Source organism: Heteronotia binoei, chromosome 1 (assembly GCF_032191835.1).
Source record: "Heteronotia binoei isolate CCM8104 ecotype False Entrance Well chromosome 1, APGP_CSIRO_Hbin_v1, whole genome shotgun sequence".
Classification (NCBI taxonomy): Eukaryota; Metazoa; Chordata; class Lepidosauria; order Squamata; family Gekkonidae; genus Heteronotia; species Heteronotia binoei.
The window spans coordinates 150,434,687-150,459,208 of NC_083223.1; the positions used below are offsets into that span (position 1 = coordinate 150,434,687).

At 43.1% G+C, this 24,522-nt stretch overlaps 1 protein-coding gene across 2 annotated transcripts in view; it reads left to right on the forward strand.

The window, feature by feature from the left end:
• The window catches only part of SMOC2 (SPARC related modular calcium binding 2), a 257,957-nt gene that overhangs the window by 144,772 nt on the left and 88,663 nt on the right, over nucleotides 1–24,522 (forward strand). Inside the window, exon 8 of one of the 2 annotated variants that reach the window (XM_060242496.1) lies at nucleotides 23,520–23,709. In XM_060242496.1, the coding sequence (XP_060098479.1) occupies nucleotides 23,520–23,709 (190 nt within the window). The remainder of the gene's footprint in view (nucleotides 1–23,519; nucleotides 23,710–24,522) is intronic. The other variant, XM_060242504.1, reaches the window with a different exon arrangement.

Here is a 24,522-nt window from a genome sequence, read left to right on the forward strand (position 1 = left end):
TCTTTTGAAAGCTGAATGGGAAAACTATATTTTCAACATTATTTGTTAGGAGTTGGAGAAAGAAACTTAGAAAACTGTTTATGTTGGCACCCAATATCCATTAGGAGTGTTCCACTAAATCATATAAATAGGAAGTGTGCTCATCCCTTCTGTGATGCATGAGCTAACAATTGTAAAAGTTAAACATTTAAATTCATTCCCCCTCAAAATAAATTAATGGTAACAATGCGAGGCTGAAGGCTTATGTGGCAGGCTTCGTTTGAATTCTGTGTGCTACCTCATACTTTTTTGCCCCAAACAATACAAAGTTAGAGCAGGGAAGCCCATGATTACAAAACAAGTAGTAGCCAGACATATTCTTAAACTGGACTAGGACCATGGCATGAGGTCTGAGGGGCACGGTTTGAAGGGGTTTAATCCTTCTGTTGTCAATCCCCTCCCCAAATAAGGGAACAAAGACCCCCTCGCTTTGAGCTCTAAATATGCATGGAGAGAAATGTTACACCTCCCTCTTTCCCCTTCACTTGATGAAGTCCTGTGCTTCTCAAAAAGCTGGAAAGATCCTGATCATAGATCTCTCTTTGCCTCATCTAAAAGGCCCTTAACTATGCTTTAATTGTATTACCACTAATTTGTCTTGTGGGATTTAAGCATGGCTTTCTCTGGATTGCAATGTATGTTCTCCATGTAAAATGTAGAATTCTCTGATCTCCTAAAGCAGGGGTGGGGAACCTTTTTTCTGCCAAGGACCATATGGATATTTATAACTTCATTTGCACGCTATACAAAATTATCAACTTAAAAAACAGTGCTCCGCTGAGGGAGAACGATTCAGGCCAGCAAAATTAATGCGAATAATTGTTTTTCTGTTTGAACTCATGTGGGGAGAGCCTAATCTGACACACACACATACACTCCCCCGGCATGCCACCCTAGGCAAATGCATAGGGCCAGGGCTTTTTTGTAGAAAAAGCCCAGCAGGAACTCAGTAGCATATTAGACCACATCCCCTAATATTAGCATATTAGGTCACGCACTCACTAGCATATTAGGCCACACCATCTGGGATAATCAAGTGCAAATTGAACTTGTGGTAGCTGGCTCCCACCCCCCATCCCTGTCACCCCTCCCTCCATGTGGAAACTGCAGTTGCTCCCAGAAGACCTTTAAAGGCACCCACGTATCCCAGCAGCAGTCCTTCACAATGCCCACCACACAGGCTCCACATAGAGAGAGAGAGAGAGAGAAAGGAAGAAGGAAGAAAGGAAGGAAGGAAGGGAGACAGGGGGTAAAAAGGGAAATAAAGAAATGGGGAGACGAAAGGAAAATGAAATGGAGGAAAGAAAGGGGAAAAAAGGAAATAAAGAAATGGGAATAAAGGGAAATAAAGGGAAACAAAGAAATGGGGGGAAGAAATGGAAAGAAAGGGAAATAAAGAAATGAGGGGGAAACTACCTGAACTGTGACAGTAACTTTTCCAGGCCCTGCAGCAATTCTGGCCCGCCAGCCAGGCCCCAGGGAAACTGCCACATGGCTCAGTTCGGCCCAGCAATCCCTGAGGGCCACACCAAGTGATCTTCCCCACCCCTGTCCTAAAGTCTTTATGTACTACATTTCTTTGTTTTTCCATATTCAAAGTGATAGGGCAAGCATCCATTAATAATAATAATAATAATGGAGGCTGAGCATCAAGCTTGTGTTTATGTCAACTGTAGTAAAAGTATTGCCTTATTAGGTGAATGAATGCCAGCATCACTATTTCTTGCAAGTCTGCTTTGTCTGAAGAAATTAAATATTTAGAATCTTTTATTTGAACTGTCCTGCCAAAAATAGGTCCTTGGGCTTTCTTGCGTTATCACAAGTGGCTTCAGACTAAACGCTTGAACCTAAGGGCAAGATAAGGTGAGGACAAAATGCAAAATATTTGTAGAAAACTTGAAAAACTAATGCATGCTAATATGTCCTTAACACAGAATAGATCACTCAGTGTTGTTTATGGAGAGTGTTTTCCACTGGCATATGCTGTCCTTGAGGTCAGTAAGATATAATATAAAAGGGTCTGTCTGTGTTCCAAGTCAGGTAATATAAACATGTCAGATACTTGAGTTGTAAGCATGAGTACCAGTAACACTTTGTGAGAAACAGTTCAAGCACACATGCTGTCATTTTAATGATGACTTTGATGCAACACAAGTTGCTGGATATTTTCTTATCATTGCACTGTGTCAGTCATTTGGAACTGGATTGCTTTGTTCACGCTGCGGGGGAGGGCTAACAAATGATTGCTATAGCACAGCAGTAGTGCAATGACCAGCAATGTGTGGATGCAGCAAGGAGCCATATGTCCCCAATATAAAATAATGTTCCATATATGCATGCAGCAATAGATGATCAAATGACCATTTGTTAGTCATGTGCATTTTATGTATAGTTTGAAACTCAGCATCTGCACAGTGCAAAGAAATGAAAAGAAGCTAGAAAAAGAAGCACAAAACTCTGGCAGTAATATTTAAAAGTTCCTTTCACTCCCTCTTTACAGTCACATGTTGGAAAATAGGAAGTATAGAAGGAAAAGGAGATGGTGGACATTGCATCGATTGCAGGGCTACCAGATCAGGTTCTGCATAGGCTAACATAGGGAAAACACCATGTATTACCAGAATGCTGCAGCTAGAGCCCAGCACCTCCATGCTAGGAGGCTGCTGCCTCTGGAAGAAGAAGCAAAGGGCCATTTACCATCACCTTACACCAGGCTAGTCTGAGTTGTAAGTTTGGGATATCTAGTCCAGGGATGGGTAGAAGGTCACTTGAGGTTGATCAATCACTCTCCAAGCAATTAAAACTATCTCTCCACCCCTTCCTCCATTACTGCTGTGATACTTAAAAAAAAAATAATCCTTCCCTTTAAAACAACTGTAAAAAATCTTCCATTTAAAACAACTGTAGCAGCTTCTTTCTCTTTTGAGTGAAGAAGGCTGCCCCTCCCCCCATGGTTGCTTGGAATGGGAAAACCACAGCACCAGCACACTTTCCCTTAAGCTTCTCCTCCTCCTTCATACATGGACTGTTTTTCTGCACAGAAAAAGAGCATGCTATTGGTTCTTTTTGCCTTTATCAAATCTGCCATTTTCCTCCCCCAGGAAAGACACACTGATAAATGTATATCTTCCCCCACCCGTAGGACAAATTGGGTAGTGACGATGGTTTGCTTTGGAATACATCGGAAAACAGGTTTCTATGCCCAAACTCTGGTAACCTGCCTTCAAATGCTGGTATTTTTGTATAAGCTGTCATTTTGTGAGTAGCTTTACCCACCGAGCCACCAAGGGTCTTGAAAACAATTAAATAACTCTCAGAAACAAAGTTATCCCTCCCTGATGTAGTCACATCCATCTTCCTGCTCTTATTGAAGAAAATAAACTTGGATCAGCCCAGATGGGATATGGATACTTTGTGAATACCATTTTCCAGGAGTTGTTGAAAGCTAATTAGCAGCCCCAGGCAGCTCTTCTGAAAATAAGGGTGTGGTGTGGAGAAGGTATTCAGTTTAACCTTTCCCTCCTGTGCTTCTTCCATACTTTAAGCAGTCCTTTCAGAACTGCAATTATCTCTGGATATGAGGGGAGGGAACAAGTACAGACATCTGGAATGAGAAGTGAAAAGGAGCAGATATTTAGCTAAGCGAGGTTAGGAGGACAAGGGAAAGGAGAGAAGTAGTACAAAGCCCAGGAGTGAAAGGGAAGGGGGAAGTTAATGGAAAAGAAAGAGGAAGCAGGGGTTCTTCATGAGTGGAAGAGAACAAGTGAGTGGGATGGGGACATGGGGAAACAAGCCCGAGAGAAGGAATATCTGGAGGAGTGTTGAGAGCAAGGGGAAAAAACAGACAGTGGGAGAGTTTAAGAGAGAGAAATCAAAGGCACATACATTGTGTGGTTCTTGCAGCATGAGTATAATCTTGGCAGAGAAACAATCTGACAGTGGTAGGAACCTGATTTTCTGGGTACTTTAGTTACTCTGAAGGGGATGAAGTAAATGAAGAACTTGATTAGGTTACAGTGAACAACTGCCATGTAAGGGATACTCTTGATGGCTATGGGATATTGGGTTATTATCCTCAGTAATAGGTTATTGAGAGCCAGTCTGGTGTAGTGGTTGTGGACTCTAATCTGGAGAACTGGGTTTGATTCCCCACTCCTCTATATGCAGCTGTTGGTGTAACCTTGCATCAGTCACAGTTGTCTCAGAGCTGTTCTTTAAAGAGTAGTTCTCTCCAGGCCTCAGATTCAGTGGGAGCTCACAGGAGCACAGCTCCTGAACCTTTCTGACAGTTCCACCTCCTCCTCCCCACTTTGTCCATTGATTAGTAGGTGCAGCTGCATAACAATCCCTGGATGAGTTCCACCCCCCCCTTTTTTTACAAAATTACCCTGGTTTTCTCAGAGCTCTCTCAGCCTCACCTACCTCACAGGGTATTTGTTGTGGGAAGAGGATGGAAAAGAGACTGAAGAATCGTAGAATCAGAGTTGTAAGGGACCTCCAGGGTCAAAAGCTACTCCAAGACTCCTTTGGGTAGTGAAGGGCAGGGTATAAATCTTCTTCTTCTTCTTCTTCTTCTTCATAGCAGAATCTTGATATTTGTAGCAGCAGATTAGGGAATAAACTGAGTGAGGAAAAGGGATGGTGACAGATTCTGAAGAGAGAGGGGCATGTTAAGTGGGTGAGGACTAAGCTGGGACTGTGGCAGAGATAGCCAATAATGACATGTGTCCCTTATCCATATAAAGATATTGGTGTGCTCAGCCCAATATGTAACATGTCATGATTGCTTCTCATGCTGATAAATTCCTTCAGAGTAGTTTCAGACCAAAATCACAAGTAGCACAAGGGCATGTCTTCCTTCAACAGAATGTGGGAGTAATGATAGATCATATATAATAATACCCAAAATATAGAACGTTCCCCTGCCATTGTTAAAGTGGAAGAAGGGATCGGTATGTTTTGCATTCATTTTGCCCTTGTTTTGCTCACAGACTGATGACAGAGCCAAGCCTTGGGCCAGGCTTTGCTTCAAGAGCCAAAATAAAAGCTGAGCCATTGGAGCTGACTGTAAACATGAAAAGTGAACCTCATGGAATTATATTAAAAAATTGCTGGAGCTCTAAGGAAATAATCCTATGGTATTCTTGTTGGCTCTTTTGCTTTCCTAGCTCATCCTCCTTTCTAAGCCCAGAATTATGCCAGAATCAGCCACCCATTTTAAGTGAGGTTTCAGATTTTATTAATTTCCCTGCTTCTTTAGAAAAGACATGTTTTGTACATTCTGGGTGAATTCTTGGCACAGCATGGCATTTGGCACTCCACTTGGCACTTCACTCTGCTGTGTTCCATCTATCGTGCATATTGAGGTCAAGAACAAGATGAGTGCGCTTGCCCTGGGGATTGGCAGGAAGGGTAGTGGGGGCATGAGACATCTCCTGCTGTCATGTAAAATTCACTGCATAAAACTCAATTCTGAGGTGGTTTTTTTTCAGAATCACAGATGCAAATTTGGTTTAGTTATATGTGTTTACTCTGAAGTAGACCCCATTGTACTCAGTGGGATTTACTCTCAGGTATGTGCACATTGGATCACAGTCTGACAGTGCAATCCTGTGCACACTTACCTGGGCATAAGCCCTATTGCATACAGAGAGACTTACTTCTGAGTACATGTGCATAGGATCGTGGTGTAACTATGCTTCATAAGCTCCGTGTTGAGCTGAGAAGAAAGCAACAAAGACAAGGGGCCACTATGTGGGGTATGGGAGGTCCACCCGTCACTTTTGCCCAGAGTCCCAGAAACACTACGACTGCCACTGATGTTCAGCTGCAGATATGTTGAATGTAATGTGAGAATTATTTAACACAGGTACAAAAAAATGAAGTGTATTTTGTATACAAGTTTGTACATTCATTAACTGTAACTTGCAGACAGGGCTTCTATCATTTTTTCTCTTTGTACTGACATTCACATGCTGCTTTCAGTCATACTGCTTGTCTGGATAATATTCCTCTCAACAGTTCTTGTGTAACCATCAGTAATCAGAGAACTAACTTTCAATTGTTAGATATAAAAATATGCTGGTGGTTCTGTTTTATGTTAAAGATGTCAAAATCAATACTAAGTGATTTTTAATAACAAATAATCACAATTGTTTCAATCAGGGCTTTTTTTTGTAGCAGGAGCTCCATTGCATATTAGGCCACACACCCCTGATGTAGCCAGTCCTCCAAGAGCTTACAGTAGGCCCTATAAGAACAGCCCTGTAAGCTCTTGGAGGATTGGCTACATCAGGGGTGTGGGCCTAATATACAAAGGCGTTCCTGCTATAAAAAAAGCTCTGGTATCAGGTAGATATAAGTTGTGGTGCACTTCAGTAAGTTAGTCATCTTTTGACAGTTCCTAAACCTGCATTGGGAGTTTGCATTTAGGTAACATTTTTTTCACCCATCCTCTAGACATAAAACCTTTTTCATATTGGCAAATCCAAGCACCCTGATTGGTTGGGACTAGGTGAGATTGCACTTCATCAACCTTTGGCCCATCAAACTATCAATCAAGAGTACTCACCTGCCATTAGTTGAGTCTGCTCCTCTCTCCCACCCTAGTGGCTATTGCTACCCAGCAAAGCTGTTTCTGTCAGTGAAAAGCAAACAACCTTAATTTTGGCAGTTACTGGCTCTCCCTACTCTCCCATTGGCTGAGCAGCCTGTTGCACTGAGAGGAGAGAAGGAAAACCTTCCTTTGATTGGTTGAGGGAGGGAGGAGGGAGACAGCCAGAGAAAGGCTTCGTTTGATTGTCTGAGGATTCCTCCCTATCTTCCTCTGGAAAGTGGGGTGGGGGGGATGGGATCCTGTGCCAACAGACCAGATACAGAGAGAGAGATTGAAGTCCTGTACTTAAGACCAACAATGTTTCAGAGAGAAACTGTTGATCTGAAAGGTATCACTATAGGCCTCTGAGGCAGAACTCATTAGGGCCAGTTCAGGACTGGGAAATCCCTGGAGATTCTGTGGTGGAGCTGAGGCGGGCATAGGAGTTAGGGCTTCAGAGTGGGGTCTGCCAGACACAGGTTCTTGCTGCGGAAGCTGACTGGGTGATTTCAGACCAGTTACAGACTTCCAGCCTAACCCACCTCACAGGGTTTTGAGAGGAGAATGGTGTAAACTGCTTTGGTTCTCCCCACCCACCCCCACCCCCCCGTGGAGAAAGACAGCCTATGTAGAGGCTGCAGAGAGAGGGGGAAGTGATGGAAAGCTGAAGTCAGAGGGGCAGATAATAGGAAAGAGACTGGGTTGCCAACTCCAGGTTAGGAAAATCCTGGAGATTCCTGCAGTCTGGAGAGGGTGGGGTTTGAGAAGGGATGAGACCTCAGACAGTTACAATGGCATTTCTCAATGGGAACCACTGCTGCCAATCTCTAGGTGAGGGCTGGAGATCATTCAAAATTATAACTGCTCTCCAGATGGGAGAGATCAGCTCCCCTTGAGGTGGGGGGAGGAGTGAATGCCTTCACTTGGATGGGTGGGGAGATAGCAAGAGTGGGGGGCACTCTCTCAGAGCCTCTTTCTAGAGCCCATTGTTTTTTTCTTCACAACAGCCTTTATTCCTAGTATGTTAGTTAGGTTATTACATTTATATCCCCCACCCTCCCCACTGAAGCAGGCTCAGGGCGGCTCACAATACATAATAAAATAATAATATAAAAACATTAAGTTAAAATAACAATCAGATGCTAATTTCAATAAAGTAAACAATATTAAATAAATACATAGGTGGCATTCAATGGTCATAAAGACATCCATTCAGATCTAGTGTCTTCAGCAATGGCAGTCATTTCAGCTGATTCTAGTTAATAGTTATCTGCCAAACGCAAAATAGCATGGTCTTACAGACTTTGTGGTCCGGCAAAGGTCCGGCAAAGTTCTGACATCCTCTGTATTTTCAAGGGTAGCATTTGAGTACAGTACCAAAATGTTCTGTTTTTTAAGCCACTAAAACCACCTCATTCTTATTTATTAAAATATTTTATACCATTTTCTCCTTTTAAGAAAATCCAAGGCAGTTCACAAACATTTCAAATGAGACAAGCAATATAATAATATATTCAAAATAACCATTTTAAAAGCCCATTGTAAATGGGTTGTATCATTGGCACTGCTTCAAAGCACGTGACCATGTTCCTGTAGTACAAAGCTTACTTGCACCAATTACAGCTGGAAACGTCTTTTTTTTACATATCATAATAACTTAAAAATGGAAGAGAGATGCTGAAACTGTCATAAACATAGGCTTTGATGTGAAATTCAGGTTTCCTAATATTCTTTAGTCAAGAAAATTCAACTTACTTGTTGAGAGCCGGATTGGTGTAGTGGTTAAGTGTGTGGACTCTTATCTGGGAGAACCGGGTTTCATTCCCCACTCCTCCACTTGCACCTGCTAGCATGGCCTTGGGTCAGCCATAGCTCTGGCAGAGATTGTCTTTGAAAGGGCAGCTGCTGTGAGAGCCCTCTCCAGCCCCACCCATCTCATAGGGTGACTGTTGTGGGGGAGGAAAGTAAAGGAGATTGTGAGCCGCTCTGAGACTCTTCGGAGTGGAGGGTGGGATATAAATCCAATATCTTCTATCTTCTTTATTTATTCCCTGTCTTGTATTATGGAACTCAAGGCTGTTCAAATGGGATCCCAAGGAAGTGTCTCATCCAGGCACTGATCAGGACTGTTTCTCCTAAGGCTGTGTTGAGATGTCATGAGAAGGTCTGATTGAGATGTCATGAGAATTAAGGTCTGATTGGGCACAGATTCAGTTAGTTGCTGTGGTCACACACCTCCTTCTCTCTCCTTCTAATTGATTTAGTTTCAGGAGCTTAATTGAACACTTCCATGATTTAACAAAGCTCTAATTAGCCATGATGTCTCAGTGTGAGTGCCTTGCTGAAATGGAAACTGTTTACATCACACAAGCTAGCATTCTAAAGTGGAGGTTACGAATCCCTGTTTGTGTGGAGTAAACAAACTTCCAATTCACCATTTGGACATAGTGAATTGGAGGTTGATCAAGTTCAATTAAGTTCCATGTGCTAGATGAGCACTCCTGATACTAAATTTACAAACACTTATAATACAAATGTTCATAATGCAAACACAGCTGGAAAAGGTTCTTTTCACTCACCCACACTGTCTGCTGTATGAAGATAAGGTACAGCTCCTCAGAGGCAATTGCCTTTCTGCTGTTCTCCCTTATGTTCAGCAACTTGGGTAGAGTCCTCAAATCTCCAACACAGCTTGTCTCCGAGAGAGTTAGGGACCGTAGCCCAGGATTCCTCATGATTTCAGAACTTCATCAGCCTTTTTCTCTCAATGTTTTATCCTGGAGCCTCAGTACAACATTTAACAACTTGGATCAACGCATGTTATTTGCTCTTTCTGTTTCCGGCTCTCCACAATTAACATGTGTTGATCCAAGTTGTTAACTGTTGTACTGTGAAGTTGGAAGGAAGGAAGGAAGGAAGGAAGGAAGGAAGGAAGGAAGAAAGAAAGAAAGAAAGAAAGAAAGAAAGAAAGAAAGAAAGAAAGAAAGAAAGAAAGAAAGAAAGAAAGAAAGAAAGAAAGAATCTAGTAACCAGATTAGTTTAATTTACTTTTAATCAAGGGTAAATTTCAGATGAAGTGGAGCAGAAGATTTTGTATAGTTTAATTTTGCCCAGTACAGAATTGAAAATAATCATATAGAGAAGAGAAGGATTATATGGTTTTAAATTCTGATCAGCTAGAAGTAACCATGAGTTTGGAGCATTCTTTTTTTAGCACAGTGTTTATGTATTCATAATGCATTTCTACGGAATCAGCCTTATAAAGAGTATTTTTTCCTGCAAAGTCAACCGCAGAGTTAAATGATTTCATCTGTAAGGAGTAATCCCTTTATATTCATCTGAGCAGGGAAGTATATGGAACTGAAGATATGTTCAGCATTCAGTGAGGCCACAAGAATGTACCCAAACTTTCAAGAGTGCTAAACTTTGAATGATCAGCTGTACTTTAGGCAGCCTTTGGAGTCACAAACAAATAGAAAATCTTGGCTCCAGCATTCCCTCTAAGTGTGTGCATGAGCTGCCAGTTATTTTGACACAGGAAGCCCCACTAAGCAGCAATCTGGATTTGTGCAGGGTCTTGCACTGCTCATTGCCCATTTTAAGATTACAGGAGTTATATTCTGCTCAGAATGTGAACTGCTCCGCTTAGTGGGGGGGGGGGGATAGAGGGAGCATTGCTTGGCTCTCCAATCTGCATATGATGTTTTGACACACATTAATAAGCAGGCATAGAAAGGCAGCCCTCCTGCACCCAGCTTGAACAGAAATGTATTTCTGGCATAGTAATAATGTAATTCAGCCAGGACAATACTGTGGTCCGGCTGTGATGGCTGCTACTATGCTGGAACTTACACTCAAACAATTTAGGAATATGCTATGCTACTTCAGCAACAATGGTACAAGCACAATAATAGAAGTAGAAGGGAAGAAGAGCAACAGTAGCAGTGCTGTTGCCTGTCAATATCCTCTCCATTTGCAATGCAGCATTAGGTTTCCAGGAAGAACTCCCATCACCTTCCCCAATATAACTAATTCTCCTGCAGGCAGGGATGCGGGTATCATACCTGCAGGTACAAGCTCTAGGACTCCACTTAGACAGCAGGGATGTTCATTTGGATAAAACAAAAAGCCAAACACAAAATGTCCTCTGATTTTCAATACCTTTTATTGAACAAAAAATAACTATTCTCTAAAAGAAAACAATTAGAATATCTAAGATTTACAACATGCAGCATTTGGATGTTAATTTGTTCAAATTTATATGTCTTTGGTATAGAACATTAACATAACTCAGTTTAACATCATAGTGATTTAGTCAACAATTATATTCAACCATTTTACTTCTGTACATGTAAAGAATCATCAAAAAATAAGTAATTAAATTACAAATGTTAACAATTATAGAAATCAGGGCTTTTTTGTAGCAGGAACTCTTTGCATATTAGGCCACACACCCCTGATGTAGCCAATCCTCCTGGAGCTTACAATAGGCCCTGTAAGCTCTTGAAGGATTGGCTACATCGAGGGTGTGTGTCCTAATATTCAAAGAAGTTCCTGCTACAAAAAAAGTCCTGATAGAAATGAAGATGTTACTAAAAATGCTTGGGTCTACTCTTTTAATGGGGGTATTAGCAAGAGATGGACCGTAGGTAGAGCTACTTTGCAGTGGGTTCTTACTAATAATACGAAGGTCAGGTATCAGAAAGAAGACTCCAGATTTAAAATAGTTTTAAAATATTTTACTTAGAAAAATATGTGTAGCAATACAATCACACTTAAAGCGATTAAAATACATACACTCAAGAGAACTTGAAAAATCAGGGGTGAGGAATAGATACTTGGAGGGATGCAGAGGTGATATTTACCTGTCCAGATGTGCAGACATCCTTGTAGAGAAAAATGGAGATGGGGACATGCACGATCAGCGTGACACATCAAAGAGGCCCAGTTACACAGAATAACAAGGGCTACAAACTGCATATGGCACCCACAGAATGCACGAAGGGGCATTATTTGCAATCCTGTTTTATAGCATTTGGAGGGGTGGTCCCGCCGCCTGGAAATATGACTGAGCTAACAATCCTTGATGGGCTTTCCTGGGTACCCTGAATGGATTCCCAGTTTGAGCCAAAAGCTGAGAATGGGTTCATGATGGATGTCAGGAAGAACCATAATGGTTTTAATGTTTGAGATTAATTTTACCTCGGTACTCTGGAGGAGGAGGCAGAAGGGAAAGAGGGGTTGTGCAGTGGGTTTGCACATTAGCATAGGGTAACACAAAATGTGCTTGGGTGGGGTATGGAGACATGTAAAGGATTAGCCAACAGTTTCCAATCAACTTTAAGATATGTAGATACTGTACTTTGGTGGCACCCATTGTCTTCAACATTCTATTACATGTAGAGGAGGAAGCAAACTGGAAATAGCCTTGATGATGCCTGATTTGCAATCTTAGATAGAAATCCCTTTTGGAGAGCCTTGGCTGGCATTTGGGCCCAAACAGAGAATGTTCTCACTTGGCCTGTTTTTGGCAGGATCTCTGGTTCTGGTCAGGAAACAGGGATCCCAAGGTCTGTTGAGGTGCTCCCATCAGGCTCCCATTGAAGGCTAAGACAAATAGATTCAAGGGCAGCTTCTACCCAAGTGCCGTGGTTAGGCTAAATGCAGGGTTATGAATGGTTATTTGTTTTCAGATGCATTTAAATGGTCTATGTATATGTCCTTTTTGGGGGGGGGGGGTGTTGATCTGTTGGTATGTTTGTGGAAGAGCACCTCATTTCGTTACTCTCATTTTCTTTTTTTGAGAACAATGACAATAAATCTATCTATCTATCTATCTATCTATCTATCTATCTATCTATCTATCTATCTATCTATCTATCTATCTATCTATCTATCTATCATCTATCTATCTGTTAGGCAGTGCCTCTGGGCTACAAAGAACAAGATAATTATTTACAGTAGTACAAACACCCTGGGGCCAGGGGCCATTCCTCCATCAGGGAAGCCCATCCCCCCACTTCTCTAGCACAGAGAACCCAACAACCAGGTCCTGTCTCTCTTAAGTGACTCTGGAGAAATCTCTTTCTCCCAAGGAGAGCCCTGCAGCAGAGGAGGCCAATCCTCCACTAGTGGTGGCTATCAGCCCCGCCATCTATTCCCGAGCAACCCATGAAGACCCACCTTGCTCTTCCTTGTGCCCTTCTGCTTTACTACTGCCTCCTGTTATATACTATGTTGTTCATACTATCTTGAGGAGCTTTAAACAGTTTTTTCCCATCTCCTGCTCTTGAACATACACTATAAAGTTGCTTGTGTGCAAAACAATGGTTCTGCAAATTAAGATAGACATACTTTTACTGGTATAGTAAAAAAGAACAACTTGATTCAATCTACAAATACCTGGCAGCATAGTGCCAGGGAGCCCCGCCTGCAAAGGACCATGTGCCTTTGCACCTCCAGAGGCTTGACTTGAAAGGCTTCCATTTAGGATGGTGTGTCTGTGTGTGTTTCTGTGAAGAAGCTGGCAGCAAATGGTGAGTAGAGAGGCTGATCTGCTGCTTCTGACTGGCCAGAAAGAAAGGGGGGGGGGGCGAGAGGGAAACGTCTTCATTATTTCCTATGTGATCGATTCTCATAGGGTATAATGGGGAATTGTTTTGGAGGTTTCGGGGGCTCTGAGGGAGCTGTTTTTTTGAGGTAGAGGCACCAAATTTTCAATATAGTATCTAGTGCCTCTTCCCAAAGTACCCCCCAAGTTTCAAAACGATTGGACCAGGGGGTCCAATTCTATGAGCCCCAAAAGAAGGTGCCCCTATCCTTCATTATTTCCTATGGAAGGAAGACATTTAAAAAGGTGTGCTGTCCCTTTAAATGTGATGGCCAGAACTCTCTTGGAGTTCAATTATGCTTGTCACACCCTTGTTCTTGGCTCCGCCCCCAGTGTCTCCTGGCTCCACTCCCAAAGTCTCCTGGCTCCACCTCCAAAGTCCCCAGATATTTCTTGAATTGGACTTGGCAACCCTAAGCCAATCCTATGCTGGCAAGTTGGAGGCCTTGACATCAAGAGAACCCCTGCTCCCAGTGGGAGGTTGAGAACCCTAATAGACTTCCAATTGACTAAGATAATGTACTTGTCAAAATACACTGAAATCACTTAAAATTAATGCTGCCACTATCAGGTGGGGCCTAGAGATCTCCTGCTTTTACAACTCATCTCCAGCTGGCAGAGATCAGTTCCCTGGAAGAAAATGGCTGCGTTGAAGGGTAAACTTTATGGCATTGAACCATGCTGAGGCCCCTTCCCTCCTGCCCTCTTACAGAGCCACCCCCAAAGTCTCCTGGCAACCCTAATTAAAATATAGTAACTAAGAAAAAAAAATCTTCCTCCAGGTTCCTGCTAGCTTAACTTAAGACTGGTTCCTGAAAGGACAAAGGCCCTGTCAGCCCATCTCAAGTCTTGGTTGGCATGAATGGAAGCAGTTCTTCAGCTAAAACCATTTAGGGTTTTAAAGATTTAAAAGCAGTGCATAGTATTGAAGCTAGGAACAGAATTAAGGTAGTTTAGATAATATAATGCGTTATTTAATAGGATTGCTCTAGTCACTCCTCATAAAGACTCTAACTGCCACATTTGAACCATCTTCAAGCACAGGTGATTATGCAGAGAGTGTCTGGATATTGCTAAAATGTGTAAATGGGGCCAGATCAGTTTTCTTCAGGAAACATTATGAAACAGTCTTACTAAGAGGCATTGCAGGCTCTATCCAACACTTGATTGTCTAAAGACAATATTGAATCTAGAAATATCCCAAAGCTGTATTACCCATCCAGTACTTGGGAAACCACCCATCCTTAGATCATCTTTGATCCCTGTATATAGTACTTCCATCTTGACTGAATTAAATTTCAATTTATTAAAATGTGTGTGTTGGAATACTGATTTAATATTTCCACCACATCCCTGTATTTTGATGGAAAGGAGAGCTGCATGGCCTTGCATACCAACGACACAGGTGAGTATCCAGCCACACCATGCACAGAATACAGAGTTCTCCTGAGTTCTTCTTGGTTCTTGCAGCCACCTAAAACCTCTGGTAAGACCATGCCAGGGTTGTGGGACCCATATGGAAAAACAGTTGTGCTGTTGGAGAAGATGCTGGAGTGCTGATGAAATTGCTTCTCCTTCCTCTTCCTCAAGCACAGCTCCATTGAAGAAAGGGGTTGATTTCATCCCCCTTTCCATCCAGGTTTTAGCCTAATTGCTTGATTACACTTCCATGTGGATCCCATAGACTAAGGAAAGGCTTTGCAGGAATAAGAAAAGACTACAGGAATGGAGATGAATGCAAGAAAATATATATGCACAGATAGTTCACATATAGTTGGATACATGCCACTGTGTTCCAAATGAAAAGCACGGAGAAATCAATACATGTGGTGCCCCCAATTATCAGGTCTACTAAAACTTTATGAGCACCACCATCTGGTACCAGAAACCAAAAAAATCTGTGCAATAGTCTCTCAGAGCTAGTCTAGCCAAGTGAACTAGAAGGATGCCATGGTATCAGTGAGGTCCAAGAGGATCACCAGGGACATGCTTCCCCAGTTGGTTGACTGTTACAGATAATCTGTCAGGGTTACCAAGGCTACCAAGTTTCTGTGCTATAACTGTGGGTCAGAATCCAGAATGAAAAAAGATTTATTTGTTTCAATCTACAAATACCTGGGGTTACATGGTCAAGTTTCCAAGACAACAACAACAAAATTTTATTTGTATCCCGCCCTCCCCGCCGGAGCAGGCTCAGGGCGGCTAACAACACAATTTAGGTTTAGTTATACAGAGATAGATAAAAATACATTTAAACATTGTAAGCATTTTAATTAAAATTCTACGTAGGCTTTAAAAGTTGATTAAATTAAAATTAATAAGTGCTAATGCTATGTTTGCTGTTTATGTTTATGATGGCGGTTTCCTTAGCAATTTCCGTTTTCATCAGCGAAGGCCAGTCGGAAGAGGAAGGTCTTGCAGGCCCTGCGGAACTGTTCAAGGTCCCGCGGGGCCCGCATTTCCTCTGGAAGTTGGTTCCATAGGCTCGGGGCTATAGAGGAGAAGGCCCGGTTACGGGTACTTTTCAGCTTCACCTCTCTCGGTCCAGGGATAGTCAGCAAGTTTTTCCCGGCTGACCTCAGTGCTCTCTGGGGTTCATGTGGGGAGAGACGGTCCCTAAGGTAGACAGGTCCTCAACCATATAGGGCTTTAAAGGTAATGACCAGCACTTTGTAACGAACCCGGTATATGACTGGCAGCCAGTGCAGTTCGCGCAGCCCAGGCTGTATGTGCTCCCATTTAGGAAGCCCTAACAACAGTCTAGCTGCTGCGTTCTGCACCAGCTGCAGCTTCCGGGTTCGGCACAGAGGCAGCCCCATGTAGAGGGCATTACAGTAATCCAGTCTCGAGGTGACCATTGCATGAAGCACCATTGCCAGATCTTGGCGCTCTAGGAAGGGAGCCAACTGCTTTGCCCGCCTTAGATGGAAAAAGGCTGACTTGGCAGTGGCTGCGATCTGGGCCTCCATTGATAATGCAGGCTCCAGTAAAACTCCCAGGCTCCTAACCCGGTGCGCCGCCTTCAGCCAGATTGGTTACTGGGCTATAAATTTTAGATCCATGCAGCCAATGATGGTTTTCTTCCAGAAGGATCTGGCCCTTCCCCTCCCCATGTCAACCTGCACTGCTGCTGCAGCTGTGGCTATGGCAGCACCTGGGTGCGGCTTCTCACTGGTGGTGACTGTGAAGTGGTGACTCATGCCCTGCCCAGCATTCCCTTCCACCTGTCTGTCCACTCAGGGTTCTCTGCAGCCTTGCCTCCTGGCCTTTCTAGAAAGGGGGGATGGCAGGGTGTGCTTCCCCAGTCTTCCTTCTTCTGAAGGCAGGAACGCAACGGGGACTGACAAGCCAGGTCTCAGAGCAAGATAACAGGAAGCCCTAAGTGTGAAACTGGCATAAAATACCAAGTGTCTGAGTAGCTTATGGCTTGAAAGTTGACCCTCAGTAAAATTTTAGATTGGAGTGTAACTTGATTGTTTTTAAAACCGAGGAAAGTTATCTCAATAGCATGCTCCAAATTGGTGGGATTTGCATGGGATGTAAAAGCTTGCCATTTTGTGTAGTATCAGATGGAACCAAGGATAAAGAGCTACAGCACTGTGGCTTGAAGGAAGTGGGGGAGGGGGGAAGATAGGAGGCTTCTTCTTCTTCCTCTTCCTCTTCTTCTCACTTTGCATGTATTTGTGGAGATTACTGGTAATTCTCTGTGCTGACCATTCTGTGATATTGTCTCTATCTCAAAAAGAGATTAAAAAGAAACTATCTATTTTCAGAAATGTCTCCCTGTCCTCTGCAGCATCCAAACTACTTCTAGCCTGAGAAGTATTTTATGAGACTTTGCTTAGGCTGCTTGATATTTTACACTGTCTTTATGCACTGACTGGTTTTAAATTGTTAATGTTTTACTTTGTAAGGCACCTCAAGCATGTTCCTTGGAGAGACTATATAGAGAATTTTAAATAATAATCCACAGGTTGCAAGTTCCATGAGTAATCAGTTGTATAGTTTAAACAGATCCAGAGGAGTTAGTCTGTTGCTGCAAAATAGTAAAGAGTCCAGTAGCACCTTTAAGACTGTGATCACTCATGCTAAATAATGCAGTTTCAATCCACTATCCCATTGGATTTTACTGTGTGAACTAGCAAAATCCAGTTTGAAAATACATTGAAAGTGGACTGCAATTGGACCTCTTGATGGCCATTGGCCTGATCCAACATGGCTTCTCATGTTTTTATGTTAAATTGCATTATTTAGCATGTGCAATCACAGCCATTGACTAACAAATTTTATTGTAGCATAAGCTTTAAACCAAGTACTTTCTAAACGCTGGTCTTACTTTGTTTCTCATAACACCTTTGTGTGGTGAATTAAACCAAATGACTGTGATCCAGCCATCTTGAGCTCCATTCAATTGGCAGTGCAGGATCTAAATATTTTTAAAGTTCTTCAACATCTCTGGTTGAGGCTTCCTGGCAGGGTACAGTTATGAACCGGGGTCTTCAGCTTGTCTAGTTGAGTCATTATATTCCATCAGCCTTTTGCAAGGGTTGGATGCCCTCATAGCTCAAAAAAAGGAGTTGTGGCTCTTTGAATAGAGAAACCCTTGACTTCTACATTGTGGGAACATTGTAGGTCAGTGCATGTTACCAACTGGCAACTAAACTCCATAGAAGCATAGCACACTGCCACTGGAATTCACTGCCACAGGAGGTGGTGGCGGCCACAAGCATAGCCACCTTCAAGAGGGGTTTAGATAAAAATATGGAGCAGAGGTCCATCAGTGGCTATTAGCCACAGTGTGTTTGTGTATATACACAATACATACATGCATATATATATATATATATATATATATATATATATATATATATATATATGTGTGTGTGTGTGTGTGTGTGTGTGTGTGTGTGTGTGTGTCCCGCCCAGCCCGGGCGAGGACTACGCAAGGGAGACCCCCCGGTGCCTGCCAGCCACTCCCAGCCCCCGCCGCCGCCCCGAGAGCCTCCCACGCCTTCCCAAGCCCCCGCGGGGGCCCCACCCCTCACCTGGGCTGACGGAGTGCCAACAGCCGCCCGAACGGCGCCTCTCAGCCACCGCACCCGTCTCCGGGTCCGAGGAGCCTGGCCAGAGCGAGACGTCGGGGAGCAGGAGGGGGAAGCTGAGCCCAGCGCTGGGCAGAGAGGAGGAGAGCCGCCTGACCCGTGGTCGCGAGAGACGCCACACCCCAGCACGCTGCAGAAGTCCGAGACACCCAAGGCATGCCCAGGCAGCCCAGCCCCGGCCCGCCTCCCCCAGGCGTCTGGGGCTTTGAAGGGGGGAGGAGCCAGAGAGGGGCAGAACCCAGGAGGGGGGAGGACTGAGACGGGGGGATAAAGGGAGGGAAGGAGGAGGTCAGGGAGGAAGCTGGCCAGTGCTTATGGAGGCTACCTCCCGAGAGAGAGTGACAGGAGCCGCAGCACAGCCAGAAGGGGAACGGGGGCCTGCGGTGAAGTAACCTGGCTCCCACCCCTGTTTCTGAGACCTCCGGGGAACGCCCCAGAGTGCCCGGGAGGGGCGCCGGCGGCGCCGGGAGACCAGGGGAGGTACCCAGAGCATGTGACACAGAGTGTTGGACTGGATGGGCCATTGGCCTGATCTAACATGGCTTCTCTTATGTTCTTATGTTCACACAAACAATGCAACTATGTACTTGCTATGCTCATTCCAGTAGCACCTTTAAGATCAATGAAGTTTTATTCAGGATGTAAGCTTTCATTTTTCATCCTTTTGTCTGATGAAGTGTGCTTTTAGCACATGAAAGCTTACATCTTGATAATCCTTCTTGGAGGGCAACAGTGGAATGGCTTCCCATTCTCTGGGATCCAGCTCTCTTCTTTCTCACTTCTCTTCCAACCCAGTATTAGGAGATAATAATTACTCTACAGAGTAAAGTTGTCAGTCAGTAAATGTAGAGGAAACACCTGAAACACCATAAAGTGGCATGTGAATATTAAGAGCACTATTTATTTTTAAAAAGATTACCCTGGTCTTTGTGTTATTATGACCCCCCACACACACACACACCAGCTCCTAGTGATCCTTTCCCTTTCCCCAAGACTTGCCCCATCCTCCCTTCCTCAAAACCATCCTTTCCTGGGATGCCTTTGACTTAACCACTGAGCTCTCCTTCCCTCCTGAGCATAAAGTAACAAGAATGAGGGCACCTTCTCCCTTCCTTTCTCTGCCACCTCCCTCAGGTCCAGCTTTAGACTCTGAGCTTCACAGGGCAGAGATTCGCCTCTTGGATGCCATCCTGCCCTGTATTTGGTGCCCTTGATGTAAACACTGGCTGGTTTCTGGGTTGGACCTGATGTGGTTGAGCATGCTTGACACTTTCAGAGACAACAAACAATAAGCTGGCATTATGAAAGGTACTTGCAAGCATTCAGCATTTCATTGGTCATGTCCAGCGGGTATTATAGCAGTATATGATCTAGATTGGCAGTGGGTGAGTTTATCTAGGTTATTTGGTGCCCACCTCAGAAGTACCATTGGAGCCAGTAGGCAGGGTAGGAGGGCAGGTGCACTGAGGAGTGCTTGGTGGGCATCCTGGGAGGGCAAGTTGGTAGCCTCACCTAGGATGCCAAAAAGCCTGACACTGTCCCTGACTTTAACTAGCCATGAAGAGCACAGGTACAATGGACAGGTACTAGACATCTCCAAATATATCCATATCTCCAAGCTGCATTAAATGAAAAGTGTCCTTGTGAATTTCAGAAGCAGAAACCTCATGAATATTCATCATTGCTGTTAATTCAGATTCCTAGTTGTATCATATGTGAGCAATTTTATGCACAAAATACCTAGACATTTTAGCAACATTAAAATTCAGACCTGGCCATTGTTTTGTGTTGATTAACACATGTAATTCACTGCCACAAAAGGTGGTGGTGGCTACAAGCATAGACAACTTCAAGAGGGGATTGGAAAAACATATGGAGCAGAGGTCCATCAGTAGCTATTAGCCACAGCGTATTGTTGGAACTCTCTGTCTGGGGCAGTGATGTTCTGTATTCTTGGTGTTTGGGGGGGGGCAGTGGGAGGGCTTCTAGTGTCCTGGCCCCACTGATGGACCTCCTGATGGCACCTGTTTTTTGGGCCACTATGTGACACAGAGTGTTGGACTGGATAGGCTATTGGCCAGATCCAACATGGCTTCTCTTATGTTCTCTTATTTAAGGAAGTCAGAGGGAAGAGGAGGAGAGAGGGGCTCAACAGAAAAATAATGGGTATATATCCAGGTTCACAGAGTTACACAGAGATCTTGCCTCCAAAGAGGATTACACTGATATGTCTGGCTTTCCAAAGTGTTATGTATAGTAATCCCATTGCGGCATGCATTCGGACCTACCCAAGCCAAAATTAAACCCCAAATTGGCTGTTTCTGGTTAGCTTGGGAATACCTGAAGTGACCCAAAACACTCTTGTAATGAAAATTTGGGGCTTTCAAGAGCAAGGAGGAAAAGAAGAGAAGCTGATCCCGGGCAAAGAGTTTTTAGTCACCGTGTCTCTTCCTTTCAAATTGTAAAAGGCCATTATTTTCTATAGGGAGACATGTCCCACCATCAATAGATTTCTGCAGGTCAGTCAAGCCCCACAGGAGTGTGAGAGTACACCTGTTGGCCTGTCTGTCATTTTCTGGCTATAAGGGTTGGAACTGTTGCCTCTTATGCTGGCAGTAGGAAAAAAGAAATGATGTCTCATGGGTTAGTTCAGTCCTTTCCTTTTAAAAATTTGAAAGACCATTAGGGGAGGCCAGGTCTGTCCAACACTCAGTGGTTTGTCAGTGTCTCTCTTCCCTTAACTTCGTAATGGACCATTAAGTTAGATAGAGTTGGACCTAGCCTCTTGAAATGGGAGGCCATGTCTACCACTGGCCTTTTAAAATTTAAAGGGAAAAGAGATGATGACTAACAGCTGATTCCCTGGGGCCAGCTTCTTCTTTCCTCCTCCCTAACCTATTACTCTTGCTTCTTCCAACATCAGTGGTAATCAGCTTCAGCACTTCTTTGTGTGCCTATCATTAATAACACAGGCAAATACTGACTGGGTCCAAACCAGATGAGATTTGAAGGATCAGATATGGTGTATCTGAGGCAGGAGTGGAATTCTAGCAGGAGCTCCTTTGCATATTAGGCCACACACCCCTGATGCAGCCAATCCTCCAAGAGCTTACAAAAAGAGCCTTGTAAACTCTTGAAGGATTGGCTGCATCAGGGGTGTGTGGCCTAATATGCAAAGGAGCTCCTGCTAGAATTCCACCCCTAACTGAGGTCTCTGGATTTCTTTAATGTTTCTTAAAAGCAGCTACAGGGTTAAGTTTGAAGAAGTTAAACTCCCCCATTTCCTAATACAAATTAGAAAGTCTGTCTGTCTCTCCTATCTATGTATTTTGACAGATATCTTAATTTCTTTCTTTGTTTTTTTCTTTGGCTTAGTAATCACACATGACATGGGCATTTTGTGTGTACAAAAAGCTGAAGATAGTTGAAATTCTTTGAAACAGATGGTCAGATGGAAGGACTGTAATTTCATGATCGTTTGTATTTTGAATGTAACCATTAGTTTCTTTCTGAGGCTGGCTACTGAGGATTCTTTTTTAACTTGCATGTTGGACAATTAAAGTGCATTGCTTCACATGTATCACTTTGGTTGTTTTTTTTTAATACAGTAGTGTCTTCTTACCTGTTCTTGTGGTGTGAGAGCACTGAATGTCAAAGCTTAATAAAAAGCCGTTTCAATTGCTCATTCATGGCCCATTACATTAATGAGAATAAGGGAAGGAGAATTAAGAATGAATGGATTTCTTAACTCGGCTGATGTTTGTCATATGCAGATCACTGGGATTTGTGGAACTGGGAGGACATGTTAAAGAAGGAAATGTTAAAGCAGAAGCACATAGATGCTTTCTGTGATATTTTACAGATTTAGTGATTGGTGTAGAGAGTCGATAATCACTAAGCATATAGGTGCTTTACATTTCACTGTGATGCAAAACACATACACAGGCCAGTTTCCACTGATTGCTGTTTCCCATTGCAGATGCCCCCCTCCCCACAAGTATTCCTGGGGTTCCCTGATCTGGAGGAGCACAATTTGGGGAGATAGAGAAGGCTGCAGTGAAACGGGGAAGGCAGGGAAGATGTCTTCATTTAGCATGAATCTGACTCTGATCATGCTATGCAGGATCAAACACCCTTCCCAGAAGCCATCAGTGCCCTGCAGGACTTATCACAGTTCCGCAGGGCCTGCAAGACTGAACTGTTTCGGATGGCATATGACATCTAATGGGAGAGGGCTGCCACCACATCTGGATCTAGCGTGCTTTAGTACTAACTGCCTAGGATCTCTATGTATTGAGGAAGGAAAATATTATATGATCTGCCTGAAGTAGCACCATTGCAGTTTATTTTATTGTTTTATTGTTTTAATATTGCTTATTGTTTATTGTATATTTTATGTTGTTAGCCGCCTTGAGTCTGCATAGAATGGGCGGGATATAAATATAACATAAATAAAATAAAATAAATGTTTTACCACCCAAGTGGTAATGGCTGGTTTTGGAAACATCAAATATTAATCAAGGAATACACAGTCCTCTCCAAGCACATATATGCTGTTAAATTTTCAGTTTTCAGAAAACAGTTTTATATCCAAAATCCTTGTTTTTTTATAGATTAGATATATCAGCCTCAATTATTTCTCTAGAAGAGGTATCTTCAAGTCATATGTTGTCAACTACTGAAGTATTTGCAGAATATTACCATTGAAAGACCTGCAAGATTCACCCCATTATTTACTAATTTTCAATTGTACTTCAGTAGCTTTATTAGAAACAGTGACATTTCTAGAAGCAAATGATTTAGTCATTTATTTAACATTTCCATGGGTTATGTTCATCTTCATCACCCCCAATAATTCAACTTCCTAGCATATTACTGTAATGCCAAGCAAGTATTGCAACATTCCAAATTTCACTAATTGCTTACTCCATTTCCAAAATCAGCTGTTTTATTAGCACCTCCCTAAGTGTTTATGATGACTAGGATCTCAAAATTCTGCTGTGCATTCTTAATTTATAGGTACATTCCTATAATGATGCACATCAGCAGAAGGAAAGTGACACAGCACCATGTCTCTGAATTCCATTTTGCTTTGACTCCTCGGCTAACCTACCAATAAACTGACCAGACCATAGGTAATAATCAGAGCTTTGTCATTCTTTTTTTCCCCCAGCAGCATCATCATGCGATCAAGAACTTCAGTCAGCATTAGAAGAAGCCAAGCAACCTCAAAAAGACAATGTGTTCATTCCAGAATGTGCTAATGGTGGCCTTTATAAACCCGTGCAGTGCCATCCCTCCACAGGATACTGCTGGTGTGTCCTTGTGGACACAGGGCGCCCAATTCCTGGCACATCGACAAGGTAAGTGATTTAGGTGGGTGACGGAGTTTGGTATTTGAAAACATGCATTGTGATAAGTTGTGAGTTCTGTAGTTGATTTATTTTCTACTAGAAGGGCTAATAGATACGCCCTTCCCTCAGAATATATCTGTGGTTTCCCACCCCCCATTGAATAGATTTCATGATTTAATGATGGAGGGGCATATCGGCTGCCACAGGAGAGGGGAGGCAAGAAAATCACACCCCACAGACACATGGCCAGCCCTAAACTGTCACCCTAGACAAGGCTAACTTCTTGTCCCATCCGCCCCAAGTCACATGGTGGGCACCCAATTTGGTGCCCCCAGAAGGAAAGAACCCTGGGCAATCACCTAGTTTGCCTAGTGGGCCAGCCCTGCACATATACAAATATTTGCACCCATGGAACTATGTATGTGAAAAGTATTATGGGGAAAATGTTATATGAATGAGAAACTACAACATATAGCAATGGGATAATGTAATAAATCTAAATTGCCAGTATCCATATAAGAAAACAAACTCAGCCTCAGAAAGGATTCCATGATTTCTCAGAGACATTCCACTCAGCCTGTTTTCATATGACTAATATCAGTGGAGCCTGGAACCAAAAGAAATAATAAATTTATTTTTAACATTGTGTGAATAGTAAGTTGAGTTTCACAAACTTCAGTAGAACCAGAAACACGGTAAGCCATGTTTTACAAATGCATGCAAACAAAGTATCATGTTCCAAAGGGAACAATTTCTGCTTTGTAGGTTTCTTTAGGAAGGCTAGTGTGAGAGTTCACCAAAGGTAGGATTATTTAATGCAAT